At 59.1% G+C, this 14,804-nt stretch overlaps 1 protein-coding gene across 1 annotated transcript; it reads left to right on the top strand.

The window, feature by feature from the left end:
- The first annotated feature begins 1,362 nt into the window (after positions 1-1,362).
- On the top strand, positions 1,363-13,989 carry POLRMT (polymerase (RNA) mitochondrial (DNA directed)). The gene is made up of 21 exons (XM_006876702.1): positions 1,363-1,450; positions 1,994-2,092; positions 3,686-4,299; positions 6,794-6,924; positions 7,339-7,525; positions 8,417-8,566; positions 8,917-9,081; positions 9,623-9,793; positions 10,026-10,256; positions 10,471-11,262; positions 11,631-11,753; positions 11,921-12,043; positions 12,150-12,329; positions 12,406-12,492; positions 12,581-12,703; positions 12,767-12,819; positions 12,921-13,019; positions 13,432-13,504; positions 13,592-13,683; positions 13,778-13,848; positions 13,940-13,989. Exons 1-21 carry the CDS (start codon positions 1,363-1,365, stop codon positions 13,987-13,989), a joined length of 3,702 nt encoding a protein of 1,233 aa, XP_006876764.1.
- Positions 13,990-14,804: the final 815 nt, after the last annotated feature.

Here is a 14,804-nt window from a genome sequence, read left to right as displayed (position 1 = left end):
AGAAGTTCAACCAGAGTGCTCCTTGGAGGCCAAGATGGCTAGGCTTCGTCTCTCATACTTTGGACACATTGTCAGGAGGGACCAGTCCCTGTAGAAGGATGTCATGCTGGGTAAGGTGGAGGGTCAGAAAAAAAGAGGAAGACCCCCAACGAGATGGATCAGCCAGGTGGCATCCTTGATGGCGTCAAGTGTGGTGGCGGTAGTGAGGTTGGCCCAGGATCGGGCATTGTTTCTTTCTGCTGTGCATGGGGTCGCTATGAGTTGGTTCCGACTCGATGGCACCTGACAACAACAACAACCCAGTAGATACAGGTAGATGTGCTACATAGCCGCCTCCAAACAGTTCTATTGCCCTGTCCCGGAAAAGCCCCTCCGGGAGGGAGCTCCCCTTCTAATGGGTATTATGAGGTCACAATCTCCTCCCAAGGTTGCCAACTAGGCCTTACTGGGAGCATTCTCATTTAAAGTTAGTTTTCTCCCTTCCTTATGAAATTCCCCTATTTCCTTGATGGGTGTATTGTTATTTTAAAGTTCCTAGCCAGTCAAACTAATTCTTCCCTTCCACTGAGCTCTTTTTTTTTTTTTACTGAATCTGCTACCCCCAAGACTTCCCTTAGTCCTAAAGATAGACCCCGCAAATGAAAGCTATTTCTCACACCATCAATTGCTCCTATGCCAATTCAGGCTGAAGCTGAATAAAATGAAAACAAGTACATGAGAAACAAAATTTAACCTTGAACATTTGTTGTTAAGTGGCGTCGAGGAGGTTCAGACTCATATGATGCTGTATAGGGGTTCTGAAGAACGGTGGGTTTGAACTGTTGATCTTGCAGTCCAGTGTGTTCCTTAAAATCGTGGATGGCAAGACGTGTCTCTCAGACTGTGGACATGTTACCAAGGGGGCCCAGTCCCTGGAGAAGGACGTCGTGCCTCGCAAAGTGGAGGGTCACTAAAAAAGAGGAAGACTGAAGGAGATGGATTGGCACAGTGGCAGAAGCAATGATGCAAGCGTAACGATTTTGAGGATGGCACATGGTCAGGCCGTGTTTCGTTTTGTTATGCATAAAGTCGCTGTGAGTCAAAACAACTGTACTGCACCTAACAACAAGACCCCTTTTTAAAAATTCCAAGTTCCCGCATCCTTGTGAAGACACCGTAGAATCGACCCCTGTTCCCAAGGCAACGTCCTTGAGAAGAACCAATCAGAACATTCCACCGGCGTGTGTTTTCCTCCTCCCCGGCCCCGCAGTCTTCTGGGAGTAGTGGTTCCGGAGGAGTCAAAGGACTACAGTTTCCGGCAGCCACCGCGGCGGCGCAGCCCCATACGCCGGCGCGGGGCGGCGGGCCGGGGCCGCGTGCGGCATGTCGGCAGTGCGCTGGGGCCGCGGTGCGGCGGGGCTCGGCCGGGCCCTGGTGCCGGCGGGCCGCCCCTGGCCCCCAGTCGAGGAAGGTAACGCGAGCATGGGCTGACGGCCTGGGGCCGACGCTGCGGCCTCTACCCCGCTATCTCCCCAGCCGTGACCTTTGCACTTTCGGGACCCCGAGATCCAGCTACCCCCGACCTTTGCCTCTTTGCTTAAGTGGGGTTCTGGGGAACCCTGACACGCGCCCCCGTGTTTCCCTAGGCTTTGCCCTGCACCATTTACGGGGTCGACAGGGCATTTTGACCGGTTTTTTTGTAGAGAACTGGGGATTTCAGGAAGCTTGACCTAGCCGTGGTTAAAGCGCTCCGTTGTTAATCGAATGATGGGCGGTTCAAACCCACCTGTCGCTGCCCCAGCCGGGCGAGGCCTTCTGCTTCCATAAAGATCTCCAGCTCTGGAGCCCCCATGGCCAGCTCCACTCTGTTCTCTATGGTCTACAGCAAGCTACCTTTAAGTGTGTGCAACTCTTCTCCCTTGACCTTTTGTCCACTTTGGAATCCCCTCTGGCTTAGTGTCACCGCCACGATCTACCCACGGGAACTACCCAGTTACTCTTGTCTCGCCCGCAGGGGCCCTCGATAGCATGGGGGGGCGCAGAAGGAGCTCGTCTGCCAGCCCTTGTGAGCGCGACCGCCGCAAGGATTGGGGCCACGTGGAGCTGCTAGAGGGTGAGTCCGGGACCCTGGCCTTGGGCTGTGAGCCCCTTGCTTGCTGTCACTGCTGTGGGTCGCTCACCTGTCCGGTCACAGGAAGTGCCTCCCGCTGCACAGAGAAACTGAGGCACACTCTAAGATGGGGTGGGCCGTGGTACCTAGCTCCTGGGAAGCGGGGGTGCGTGTGTGCCTTCGCTAGCAGAAAACACTGCAATTCTGACAGGTGTCTTTCCGGACTCAGGACCCCGGCTGGGTGCAGCCACGTGAGCCCTTTTAATCCCTTTTTACCCCAAACATCACTGGGTGCTCCCACTCTCGAGAGACCATAGTTGAGCCCTAAAGTGGCAGAACCCACACCTGACTAACATACCCAGTCTGTCTTAATTCTGTGGGGTTATATGCTCATGGAATCAGGTCCCCAGCTGTTGGGTGCCAGCCCTGAGCCGAGATCCAGACTTGGGCAAAGTCCCTCTAGTGACCGGCGGGGTAGGAGAGAGACGTGTCTGTAAGAAGGTGGCTGTGATTTGTCCGGCTGTGGGGATTGTTAATAGGTGACTTCAGAGCAGACCTCCCAGTCTGTCAGGGTTAGCGTGTTCCAGACAAAGGTCCCTGAAGCAGGACTGTGCCTGGTGGGAACAGACAGGTGGGGCTGGCACTAGGGAAGAGGGGCAGGTGGAGGGGGCGACCAGGGCTCCGGGAAGGAGCAGGCTTTGAGCAGGGACAGGCCAACTCCCTGCTCGCTGGCGTCCTCTGGTGGCCACGGGGAGAACTGCTCAGTCAAGTGCATTAGTTAGTCCAGGGAGGAAATCCGGTAGGCTGGGTGGGGGCTGAGGTGAGGGGGCCAGCAAGGATGAGGGTGGGGGTAGCTGCTGACGCCCCTGGGGCTCTTGGCTGGACCACCTGTGGGAATGGTGCTGTGGGTGATGGAAGGGACCATGCAGGTGGGGGGCATGTGTCTGGGGCAGAGCAGCCATCCAGGAGGTATGCGTTAGGGACATTTAACCCCCCAACCAACCCTACTGCCACCAAGCCGATGCCCACTCACAGTGACCCTGTAGGTGGAGTAGAACTCCTCCCTAGGTGTTTCAGCCTAGACCTTTACAGGAGCACACAGCCTTGTAGCTCTCCCACAGAGCAGCTGGTGGGTTTGAACTGCCAACTTTGTGATTAGCAGCCAGACGCTTAGCCCGCTGTGTCACCGGGACTCCTTAGGGGATGTTGTTGTTAAGTGCCATTGAGTTGGTTTCGACTCATAGTGACCCTGTCCAAGGAGCAACTTATGGGTTTGAACTATGGTGCTGTGGTTTGCATTCTGATGCGGATCCTACAGTGCCACACCAGGATGATGTTGTTAAGTGCTGGCGAGTTGATTCTGACCCATAGCGACCCTGTATAGGGTTTCCGAGGAGTCGCTGGTGAGCTTGAACCACCGACCTTGCAGTTCAAACGGCTTTGCAGTTTGGCGCATTAACCCACAGCGCCACCCCAGGCCTCCCAGGACTCCTTAGCTGTCAGCAAATACATGGAGTTAAACCCTCAAGACCAGGGGGCATCTCCAGGGCAATTTGAGCTGACCCCTCATGCTTAACCCCCACCACCCCCCCACAGTGCTCAAGGAACGGGTGCGACAGCTGCAGGCTGAGTCTGTGTCCGAGGTGACGGTGAAGAGGGTGGACATGGCTCGAACCCCAGAGGGACATGGCGGTGCCATCCAGCTCTCCAGAAAGGCTGAGGTGTGGGCCGCTCCGGAGCTCCATGGCCGCTGGGCAAAGAAACTGGACCAGGAGAAGCGGATCATGCAGAAACGCAAGCAGCGGCTTGAGGTGAAGCTGCAGGCTTCCGCGCAGAAGTTGCCCCGGGAGCGGCCCCCGCGGCCGCTGCGTGTCGAGCCACAGCTCCAGAACCGGCAGCTGGCTGGCTGCCTACAGCACTGGGCACGAGGGGGTCCTGCCAGCCCCTGGGAGGAGCCCCTGGCTCAAGTGCTACAGGAGGCCCCGCGGAAGCTGAGGCGTGAAGAGGCCCAGGCCCTGGCAGACAAGGGGTCCGAAACGCAGTTCTCAGGCCAGCGGCAGAAACTCCTGGCTTTCTTCCAGTGCTGTCTGCTCACAGACCACCTGCCCCTGGCCCACCACGTGCTGGTCACCCAGCATGGGCACTTCCGGCGCCGGCGGCTGCTCACACTGGACATGTACAACACCGTCATGCTGGGCTGGGCTCGCAAGGTAAGCAGCGGCCGAGGGCGCAGGCCACAGGGAGAAAGATTCCCGTGCAAAACCCCACCCCGCTTATTAGGGCTAGAAACAGGCCCAGGGATGGGAAGGGGTCTGCCCTCTACCTCCCAGTCACCACTGGGGAGCACTTGGGTTTGACCTTTGTCTTCTTAGCCCTAAAGTTCAAGGGCTGTGTGTATTACTGTCTTAATAACACTGAGTTTTTTCAAATATAAATCATCCATGGGCCTCAAACGAAAGCTGAAAATGAAAAAAGATGGGAGATGTGTTGCCTACGGTTCTAGTGCATGGCCCTCTGTCCGGGCATCCAGGGACGTGTACAGACCCCTCTTCAGGATGAGGATTTGACTTGCTCTCCTTTGTCTGGTTTCTAAGGTGAAGATTATTAGTTTAGGGCTCTTTAACACAGGCCCTAAAATTTCCTCTGAGCACTTTTTTCAGCTGCATCTCACACACGGGGTGCTTTGGATTTCATTGCATTGTTAAGTGTTTCCTGTTCCCCCTTGTAGTTCAGAGACCTTTCATAGGGGGAGGGATCCCCAAAGTCCTCCTACCCCATGGTTCCACATTGCTAATTAGAGAAATGTTGTTGTTTTAGGTGACCGCAGTACTTAAGGGTTTTTAGTGATCATCTGGATAGAGGATCTTAGCTGAGTTGACAGTCATCATCACTTAAGATCATTTTGTTTAGATTTGAACAAACAAATTGATTTTGTCATCGTGTGGGAGACACAGTAGAAGTTAGAGTCAGGGAGCAGGGAGCTGGCTCTAGGGGAAAGCGTGCTCACTCTGTGGGTTCTGGGGGGAACCTCATGTCTTTAGCTTCCATTCCTGGCTCTGTGGTGGTCTTCATGCAGCCTGACATCTATCTTCCTACATCTCTGCCTCTTACTCGCTTATCTATTTATTTAGCCTTTGTATTGTAATTTGAGTGCAAGTTTACAGGGCACACTGGTTTTCAGCAATTCACATGCATTTTGTTTCATGATGTTGACTACAATTCCTACATTTTCTCAGCCTTCTCTCCACTGGCTCACTGTGGTTCCCTTTTGCATTTGTCCATTTTTCCTGTTGTTTCCTGAGCTTTCTCCCTGGACACACGCTGCCCTTTCGGTCTCCTGTGACTGGCTGACCTAAGGCGTGTGCACCTGCCTGGTAGAGCTGCTCCTCGGACAGGCCTGTCGATAGTTTGGGTGAGCTCAGTCCCAGGCTGGTAGGGTGTCTGAGGACCGTAGTCCTGGGGGTTCTACCAGTCTCTATTGGACCAGTAAGCCTGGTCTTTGTACGAGTCTGAGTTTGGTTCCAAACTCAAACTCCACTCTATCCAGGATCTTCTATTAGAAGTGACCCCTTTCAGAGTGGTCAGCAGTGGTAGCCGGCACTGTCTTGTTCTGGTCTCAGCACCATGGAGGCTAAGGTCTACATGACCTCTTAGTCCTCCTTTGCTCTGGATGGAGAGAAGCAGTTACAGCTAGGTCACTTGCTCTAAATCCCAGTGAAATCCTGGGTTTCTCAGTCACACGTGTTGTATCGCCAGTATGCAGTAGCCACCCAGGACTGGTGGTGCCGCCTGGACATGGCAGATATAGAACAATTCCGTTAGCACAAGGTTCCGCGGGACCGCACTGGCCCACACATAGTATGTACATCTGTGCTCCGCGTTTTGAAATCTCATATAGATCCTGGAGTGGCACTGTAGGATAAAGCGCTGGACTGCAAGGTCAGTTTGAACCACAACTCGGCAGTTCAAACCCACCAGCTGCTCCTCGGAAACCCTATACAGGGTCACTCTGAGTTGGAACTGACTCGATGGCACTTAACCACACCAATAGATTTCTCTAGGGCTGCTGAGCTATGGGATGGGAGTATACTGGGGAAATTTGTTTACCCCTTTAAAAGGGGATCTGTAATTAGCACTCTCTTAAACAGCCAGTGGATCAAAGAAGAAACTGCAAAGGGAATGAGAAAATAACGAGATGAATGAAAATGAATGCACGACTTGCCAAAGCTTCCAGGGTGCAGCTAACACAGTGCACAGAGGGAAATTCATAGCTGTGAGTGTACCACTGGAAGAGAATATCTCAAACTGCTAACGTAACTTCTAATCTTAGGAAACTAGAAAAGGGAGGTCAAACTACATCAGAAGCAAGCAGAGGAAGGAAATAAAGATTGAACTGAAAACAAGACTAGAAAAACAACAAAATCTTCAAAAAGATTTGTAGAAATCGACAAACCCTTGGCAGACAATAAAAGGAGTCAGTTCTTAGCAGCCTTGAAGTTATGCACATCTGTCCATAAATAAAACTAGGAAATATACTGACTAAGCCCCCCTCCCCTAAATGAACCCTAACACCCCCCAGTGATGGCTCCTGCTGCTGTTTATCCGTGTCTGTTTGTTCATCGTTCACCTCCTGATTCTTGGTTACAGAACGGGGTCTGGAAGGAGTGGTAGGGGAGGGGTTCTCACCCTGCCTTGACTCCCTAGGGCTCCCTCAAAGAGTTGGTCTACATCTTCTTCATGGTGAAGGACGCTGGCCTCACCCCCAACCTGCTGTCCTACGCGGCTGCCCTCCAGTGCATGGGTCGACTGGACCAGGATGCCAACACCATCAAAAGGTAGGGTGTCACAGGCACCTCACTCCCCACCCCAAGACCTGTGCAGGCTCTGGGAGAGGGCAGGGACCATCCAGCTGCAGGTCTGTCTTCACGGCTTCCAGCCTTGCTGACTGATGTGGGGGACAGGTGGAGGCAGCCCCCAGCCTGGGGTCTTGTAACGCTGAGCTGTAGCTTTCTCATCTGGGTCAGGGCTGACCAGGGACTGAGCTCAGAGGAGGGTGACTGCTCTGCCCCCTAACTGCAGCTTTGAAATGGGAAGGAGACAGAGAGGTCTGGGTAATTCCCAGGGTCCTCAGTGGGGTGGGGCTGGCCGGCCTGGCAGGTACTGGTAGGAAGAGGTGGCCATGGGCTATGACGGGGCAGGTGGAGGCCTGAGGGTGCCTGAGGGGTGGACCACTCACATGTACCCCCCAGGTGTCTGGATCAGATTGCCCGGGACCAGCTGCAGTTTCAGAAGCTCTTCTCGGCTGTGCCCATGACCGAGAAGGATCGGGCTGCGCTCCTGATGGCCGTGCGGAAGGTCAAACCCACCTTCAACCTGCCGCCGCGGCCCCCGCCCCAGGTCAACAAGTCACAGCTGCTCAGGGACATCTATACCCAGGTGGGCCCCTGGCTGCTTCATCCCAGCTTTAGGGACGTGCCTGGTGGGCCCCAGCAGAGGTGGAGACAGGCCCTTACTGGTTACACAGAAGCGCCCAAAGGCTGGAATAGGCAGCCAGAAGTGAAGCGGGGGGTTGGTGGGAGGAATCCCGACCCCCGACCCTGGCTCCTGGGGCCCAGCAGTGTGTGTGTGACTTCCATCCTTATCAAGCCAACAACTGGCTTTCAGAGTAGTCACAGACCTGGGCAGCTGGCTCCCCTGTCCAGTTCAGAGTGTTGCACCATCCCTAAGGGACCCTGTGTTCATCAGCTGCTGCTCCTCAGACCCCTGACAACCCTGAGTGGGCTTTGTCAGTGCCTGCCACTCTGCATCTATCCTGGGGGGGGGGCGTCATGCTGCGCCTGTCCTGTGTGTGGGTCAGCCTTAGGCCTCCTTGTGGCTGGACCACATGGTGACTGCCCTTCCCCAGCTGCTGGACACTTGGATTATTTCTGCCCTTTGGCTGGCTTCGGTGGACAGGGCTGCTGTGAGAGCTAGAAGGCTGTATTGGGCTTTGGCTTCTATTTTTAGCTTGTTTATTTTGGGAGAGTCACACGCTCACCCAGTTCCAAGTGTACAAAGGCAGCAAACATCTGGGGACACCGTGGATGGTCCCACGTGGGTGTGGACCCTGAGATGGCCCTGTGGCTCCCTGGGGAAGGGCAGTGAGGTGGGGTCGGGGGAGGTCAGGCTTCTTGAATCTGCCTTACTTCAACTTCCTTCTGCCTTCAACAGCGATAGTGCCCACAGGCCTGGCAGATGGGGGTGTGAGCCTGCTGGTGGACGAGTGGGGAGGGCCAGGTGGGGTGAGGGGATCAAGTGCTCACGCTGCCCCACTCCCACTGGCCCCAGGACGGCCCTGTGGCCTACCCGAAACTGCACCTGCCGCTGAAGACGCTGGAGGACCTCTTCCAGCAGCAGCTGCGTGTTGAGATGGCCACTACTGTCCAGGTGCAGTCCGTGGAGAAGGCCCCGCCCCTGACCAGCGAGGTCCTACTTGCGGTGAGAGACCCCGGTGACCCGGGAGGATGGGGGAAGGGCTGTGTTGCCTCTCCCCTCCCCCTCCCCCATCCTCCCTCCCTGCCTCCCCTCACCTGGACATACCCATCGCCCACTGACTTCAGTGAGGAGGGAGAGGATGACCTGGGAGCTATCTGGGAAACTTCCAGACAGTTGCCAAGGGTACCCCACGAAGCCGCCCTGTGGGAATGGCATGGCGCTAGGTGCTCCACAGGAGACCTCACACGGAGACCTCAAGGAGCCGGGATGCCCCCTGGGGCTGGTGGGGTGAGCCGCGGTCCTCTCTCCCGGGACGGGCAGCCTCATTGTTGACTGCGTGCGTCCTCCCGCAGCGGGAGACACTGAGGAGTCTTCGGGCCCAGTGGGAGGTGGCGCTGGGTCAGCAGCTGCAGGAGGTCAAGGCCAACCTGGCACGCCTTTGCCGTGAAGGTCGCCCCTCGCTCTACCCGCACCTGTGTCTGCTTGGCGAGCAGGAAACGGTGCAGATGCTACTGCAGGTGGGCGGGGCGGAGGGCGGGGCCTGCACACCAATTTCCGGGTCCCCAATTGCCTGCCCTTTGGAAAATCCCGCAGTTCCTGTGAAGTGCCCTTGAGTTGGTTCTCAATCAGGGCGACCCTGTATAGGGTTTCTGAGGAAGAGCTGGTGGGTGTGAGCTGCCGACCTTGTGGCTAGCGGTCAGTCCAGTGTTGATGCTACGGTGCCACACCAGTAGAGTAAAAGCAGAGGAACTACCCATCCAAAAATCCCAGATTCTCTTAAACGGAGAAATCGCATTGGTTTGATCCTCCTTCCCATCCTGTCGTTAAGTCGACTCTGATTCCCTCCCTCCTCCCCCCAACAGTGGGGAAAGCTGAGGACCACCCAGGCCCAGTTCTACGGCCGTCCCAGCTAGCGGCCCAGGGGACCATCTCTCGTTCCTTCCTTCCGTCTGGGTGGTGGTATTCGTAAGAGGGCCCGTCTCCCTCCTGTGAGGTGCACCCCTAGGCCAGGCCGGTCCTGGGGTCTCTGGGAGTGTGTGATTAAACCTTCCCCCCCAGGTACTGCAGGTGCTGCCCCCCCAGGGTGAGTCGCTCATCTACCTAGCTCACGAACTGGGCATGCGGGCTTTCAACCGCCACGTGGTGCAGCGGAAGCAGCGGGAGGGGCAGGTACAGGCGCTACAGCAACGCTACTCGGAGTACCTGCGTCTGCTGGCCTGCGACACCCAGGTAGGGGGCTAGGAGTTGTCTGAGACCCGGGAGTCCAACACCAAGTCCAGGGGAGGGAGCCTTGTGCTGAACTTATGTCTATACACCTAGCCCTTTGACCACGCCCTGTCTGCGTGAACTAAGGGCTTTCTGGCCATCACAGCCTTCGTACGCCTTTATAGACGAAGCTGGCGGGGAAGGAGGGCGGGGCTCCAGCATCACCATACCCCTGATGGTATCTCCCTCCGCACAGGTGGAGCCGCCCTGCCTGCCGCGGCAGCACTGGGAAGCATTGGGGGGTACCGCCCCCGAGCCCCCACCCGAACAGCCCTGGCCGCTGCCGGTGCTGCTCCAGTTGGGCAAACAGCTGGCTGAGTTACTGGTCCAGGCTGTGCGCATGCCTCGCAACCCGGGCGCACCGGCCAGCGTGGAGCAGCTCGTCCCGGTGCTGTATCACGTGTACTCCTTCCGCAGCTTCCGCCAGGTGGGAAGGGAGGGAAGGAGGCGTAGCGCGGGGGGGTACCTGCGGGTTGGGAAACTTCGGCTCCTGTGATCTTTCAAGGCCTCTGGGACCAGCTTTCCACTCTACCGGGACCTTTCAGCCCAGTTTGGGAACGCACCCCCTGACCCGGCAGATCATCCTTCCCGTGCCCTGGTCGCCCCACTCATGACACCCTTTGATGTCAATCTCGCCCCAGATTGGCATTGTGAAGCCCCACCCAGCCTTCTCGCAGCTGCTGGCGACTGCGGGGGAGCCCACACTGACCTTCGAAGCGGCCGAGGTGCCCATGCTGTGCCCGCCACTGCCCTGGACCTCCCCGCACTCGGGCGCCTTCCTCCTGAGCCCTGCCAAGTTGATGCGAGCTGTGGAGGGCACCTTGCAACACCAGCGGCAGTTGGAGCGCTGCCCGCCCGCCACACTGCACGGGGCCCTGGACGCCCTCTCCCAGCTGGGCAACTGCGCCTGGCGTGTCAACGGAGCCATCCTCGACCTGGTGTTGGGGCTGTTCCACGACCAGGGCTGCTCCCGCCTGGGTGTACCTCCCCCGGTCTCCGAGGCCCCGAGGCCACCGGCCCGTCGCCCTGCGCCGGGCACCCCACCCGCGCGCCTGGCCGAACTGCGTCGGGAGGCGGCGCGTTGCCTGAAGGCGACCCGTGAACTGCGCAGCCTGCGGGCCGACGCGCTCTACCGCCTCTCACTGGCCCAGCACCTGCGGCACCACAGCGCCTTCTGGCTGCCCCACAACATGGACTTCCGAGGCCGCACTTACCCCTGCCCACCCCACCTTAGCCACCTGGGTAGTGACCTGGCCCGAGCCCTCCTGGAGTTTGCTCAGGGCCGCCCCCTCGGCCCCTGTGGCCTAGACTGGCTCAAACTGCACGTGGTCAACCTCACCGGCCTCAAGAAGCGGGAGTCACTGCAGATGCGCCTGGCCTTCGCTGACCAGATGCTGGACGAGATCCTGGACTCTGCTGACCGGCCCATGACGGTGGGTGCGGGGACTCTCTCTGCTTCTGTCTTACACTCCCTCCGTGTCTTCCTCCCTCTGCTCAGGCTGCGTCGTCTTGTGTCCTTTTCTGTCTCTCCATCTCCTGGTCTCTCCCCTACCCCTCAGGTCCTGGCCCTCGCCCCAGTCTGCCCCTTGGGGACCTCTCCCTGTCCCAGCCCATTGGTCCCTCCTTGGTTCCAGAGCCTTTTCTCCCACTTGTTCACACACAGCTATTCTTGCTGACTCCCACTGCTGCTCCCCCCAGATGTATCCTTTCCTTCTGCCCCCTCCCCTTGTGCTTGTGGACCCCCCCCAGGACTGGTTGGGACCTCTGTCTCGGGACTTCATGCCGCTGTCATTGCCCACAGGGCCGCAAGTGGTGGATGGAGGCGGATGAACCCTGGCAGACACTGGCCTGCTGCATGGAGCTCGCAAGAGCCGTGCGCTCCCCGGACCCCGCTGCCTTCATCTCCCACTTCCCTGTCCACCAGGTGTGTGGCCATCTTGCTTTGGAGGGTCTCAGGTCTCCACATGGCCACAGGGGGTGAGGGGTTGGGGGCTAGTGCCCTAGACAGAAGCCTGGACCTGGTGGGTCTGTGCCCCCCCGGGAAGGGCCCAGCATCTAGTCCAGTAGCTGCCTGGCCCCTGCCCCTCACAGGACGGCTCCTGTAACGGCCTACAGCACTATGCTGCCCTGGGCCGCGACAGTGTGGGCGCTGCCTCCGTCAACCTGGCGCCCTCGGACCTGCCTCAGGATGTGTACAGTGGGGTGGCCGCACAGGTGGGCTTTCAGGCACTGGGAGCTTCCCTGGGGCGGGCACTGGGAAGGCAGAGTGGGAGGGGGCCCAGCCCCGCTGAGCCGCCCCCCCCTCACCCGCGCGGCGCAGGTCGAGGTGTTCCGCCAGCAGGACGCCCAGCAGGGCGTGCGTGTGGCCCAGGTGCTCGAGGGCTTCGTGAGCCGGAAGGTGGTGAAGCAGACGGTGATGACCGTGGTGTACGGGGTGACGCGCTACGGCGGGCGCCTGCAGATTGAGAAGCGCCTCCGTGAGCTGCATGACTTCCCCCAGGTAGACTCGGCTCTGCTGGGGGTAGGTGGGGGGGCCTCAGCTTCCTCGCCCATACCCACCTGCACCCTCTCCCCAGGAGTTCGTGTGGGAAGCCTCCCACTACCTCGTGCGGCAGGTCTTCAACAGTCTCCAGGAGATGTTCTCTGCCACCCGGGCCATCCAGGTGGGCTGTACTCCTAGGCTCCCTGTTTGTCCTGTGCTCCCCCCTCGGCTCCCCGACACTCAGCCGAGCCCTTCCTGTGTCCCCTTAGCACTGGCTAACAGAGAGTGCCCGCCTCATCTCCCATCTGGGCTCTGCTGTGGAGTGGGTCACGCCGCTGGGCATTCCTGTCATCCAGCCATACCACCGCACCTCCAAGTTCCTGGTACGTGCAGCCCCCATCCCAGCCCCCTCCCCAGCCCCAGCCGGGACTCACCCACGCTCCCCACCCCCACAGATCAATGGTGGACTCCAGAGCATGACCTTCAACTACACCTCCGACTGCAGCCAGTGAGCGGGGCTGGGCGCCTCTGGACTGGGGCGGAGGTGGGGGTTGGGGGGCCTGGCAGGTGTCCGCCCCATCTCAGCACACTTTTTCCCCGGACCCCCAGGAGGCCCAACACACTCAAGCAGAAGAACGGCTTTCCCCCCAACTTCATCCACTCGCTGGACTCCACCCACATGATGCTGACTGCGCTGCACTGCTACAGGTGGGGGGACCCTGCCCGGGTGGGGGGCAGCCTCAAGGCCAAGGTCCACGAGTGGGTGCTGCTGGTGAGGGTTGGACCCCTGTGCTTTCACAGCCAAGGCGGGGATGGGGCCCTTGGGAACTATGCTGAGAGGTCTCCTCTAGGTTCTTAGGGGTGTGGTGTGGGGTGTATGGTGTGACCCCATAGGGGCATTTCTGGGCATATTCTCTGTTCATGTGGGGGGTGATGGCTGCAGGACCCAGAGCTGGGGGAGGTCAGGGTGGGGGGACCTGCTAGAAGAGGGGGAAGCTGGGAGGGAGCAATGCTCTGCTGGGCTTTGGTGCTCAGAAGGAGCTGTTGTGTGTGTGTGTGTGTTTATGGAGAGGTGACCGTGAGCACGTCGGCCCCTCCTCACCAGCTGCCCCCGTTGCAGGAAGGGCCTGACCTTCGTCTCTGTCCACGATTGCTTCTGGACCCATGCAGCTGACGTCCCTATCATGAACCAGGTGCCTGTCCGGCCCCGCCCCCAGGGCAGACCCCTGTCCTGAGCCCACCACTGCCTCAACTTGGGGCCTGGCCTCCTGTGTCCCCAGGTGTGTCGTGAGCAGTTCGTTCATCTGCACAGCCAGCCCATTCTGCGCGATCTCTCCCGGTTCCTGGTGAAGCGATTCTGCTCCACTCCCAGGTGAGGCACTGCCCCAGGCCGGATGCCAACTGTGGCCGGGGAGCCCCGTGTTCCCCTGGGCTCAGCGCCACCCCTACTGTGCACTCCCCGCTAGGACTTCCAAGTTTTCCAAGAACCTCCAGTCGCGCAAGCTCTTCCAGACGCTGCTGGCCTTGCCAGAGACAGGTGAGGTTCTAGGGCAGGCAGGGGCGGGGCTTGGAGGCAGCCGGCCCGAGGCCCCGCCCCACGCAGCTCCTCTCTCCACCCCTCTCCGCAGGCACCTTCGACCTAGAGCAGGTGAAGGTTTCCAAGTACTTCTTCAGTTGACACCTGCCCTGTATTCCCCACCCCGTCCCCGCCCGGCTGTGGCTGTCCCTTGGGCCCTGTACCATAGTGTACCATAGTGTAAATAAACGTTCGTCACGTCACCACCCACGGCCACATTGCCTTCAGGAAGGACCTACAGTCACAAGTAGTCACACTAGGAGGCGCCGATGCTGTCGTTTATTGCGCGGAATGGGGGTGAGGGGTTAGTCGGGCGTGGGGGCCACGGTGCCTCTCGGCTCCGGTCAGTACATTCAACGGGGCGGCGGGGGACCCTGGCCTGCCCCCACACCCGGGCACAGCCGAACAGCCCTGGCCCAGCTCCTGGCGGGTGCCGGGCGACCCACTTGGAGTCACCGCGCAGTGCGCACAGACACGGCCAGGCGGTTATTGCGTGAGGGTGATGGGGCAGCGGGAAGCCGGCGGGCAAATATTGCACTTTTTAAAAAAAAAACCCTCCTCGGACGACCTACGAGGGCGGGGCGGGCAGGACACCACAGCCATCTCCTCTCGGCCACGGGCCCCATCCCCATCAAGAGTCGGGGAACTGAGGCACCGAGGTGAAGGGAGCCCCCTCCCACGCACGCATGGCCGCCAGGGCAGGGGCAATGGGGGTGGGTGCAGGGCGATGAAGGGCCAGCCTGGGATGTTTGGGGACTGTCCGGCCCAGCTCGCCCTGCCGACTAGGCTACCTACGTCTCTCTATGGCTTGTGGGGCGGGCGGGCCAGGGCAGCGCGGAATGGCATGGCTTTGGTCTGATGGACGGGCCCACAGCCCTGGCCCGCCCGGTCCCCGCGGGGCGGCGTGGCGCAGCAAG

This window comes from Chrysochloris asiatica, unplaced genomic scaffold (assembly GCF_000296735.1).
Source record: "Chrysochloris asiatica unplaced genomic scaffold, ChrAsi1.0 scaffold00409, whole genome shotgun sequence".
NCBI classification, from domain to species: domain Eukaryota; kingdom Metazoa; phylum Chordata; class Mammalia; order Afrosoricida; family Chrysochloridae; genus Chrysochloris; species Chrysochloris asiatica.
The sequence above is the reverse complement of the archived record's forward strand: the minus strand, read 5'-3'. Positions and strand labels throughout refer to the sequence as shown.

What these genes read in the sequence shown, in the direction of transcription:
- POLRMT (XM_006876702.1), top strand. Translation starts at nt 1,363, where the DNA reads ATGTCGGCAGTGCGCTGGGGCCGCGGTGCGGCGGGGCTCGGCCGGGCC. An exon ending in CTGGCCCCCAGTCGAGGAAG is followed by an intron (nt 1,451 to 1,993) that starts GTAACGCGAGCA and finishes TCTCGCCCGCAG; the next exon opens with GGGCCCTCGATAGCATGGGG. An exon ending in CCCACTTCCCTGTCCACCAG is followed by an intron (nt 11,754 to 11,920) that starts GTGTGTGGCCAT and finishes TGCCCCTCACAG; the next exon opens with GACGGCTCCTGTAACGGCCT.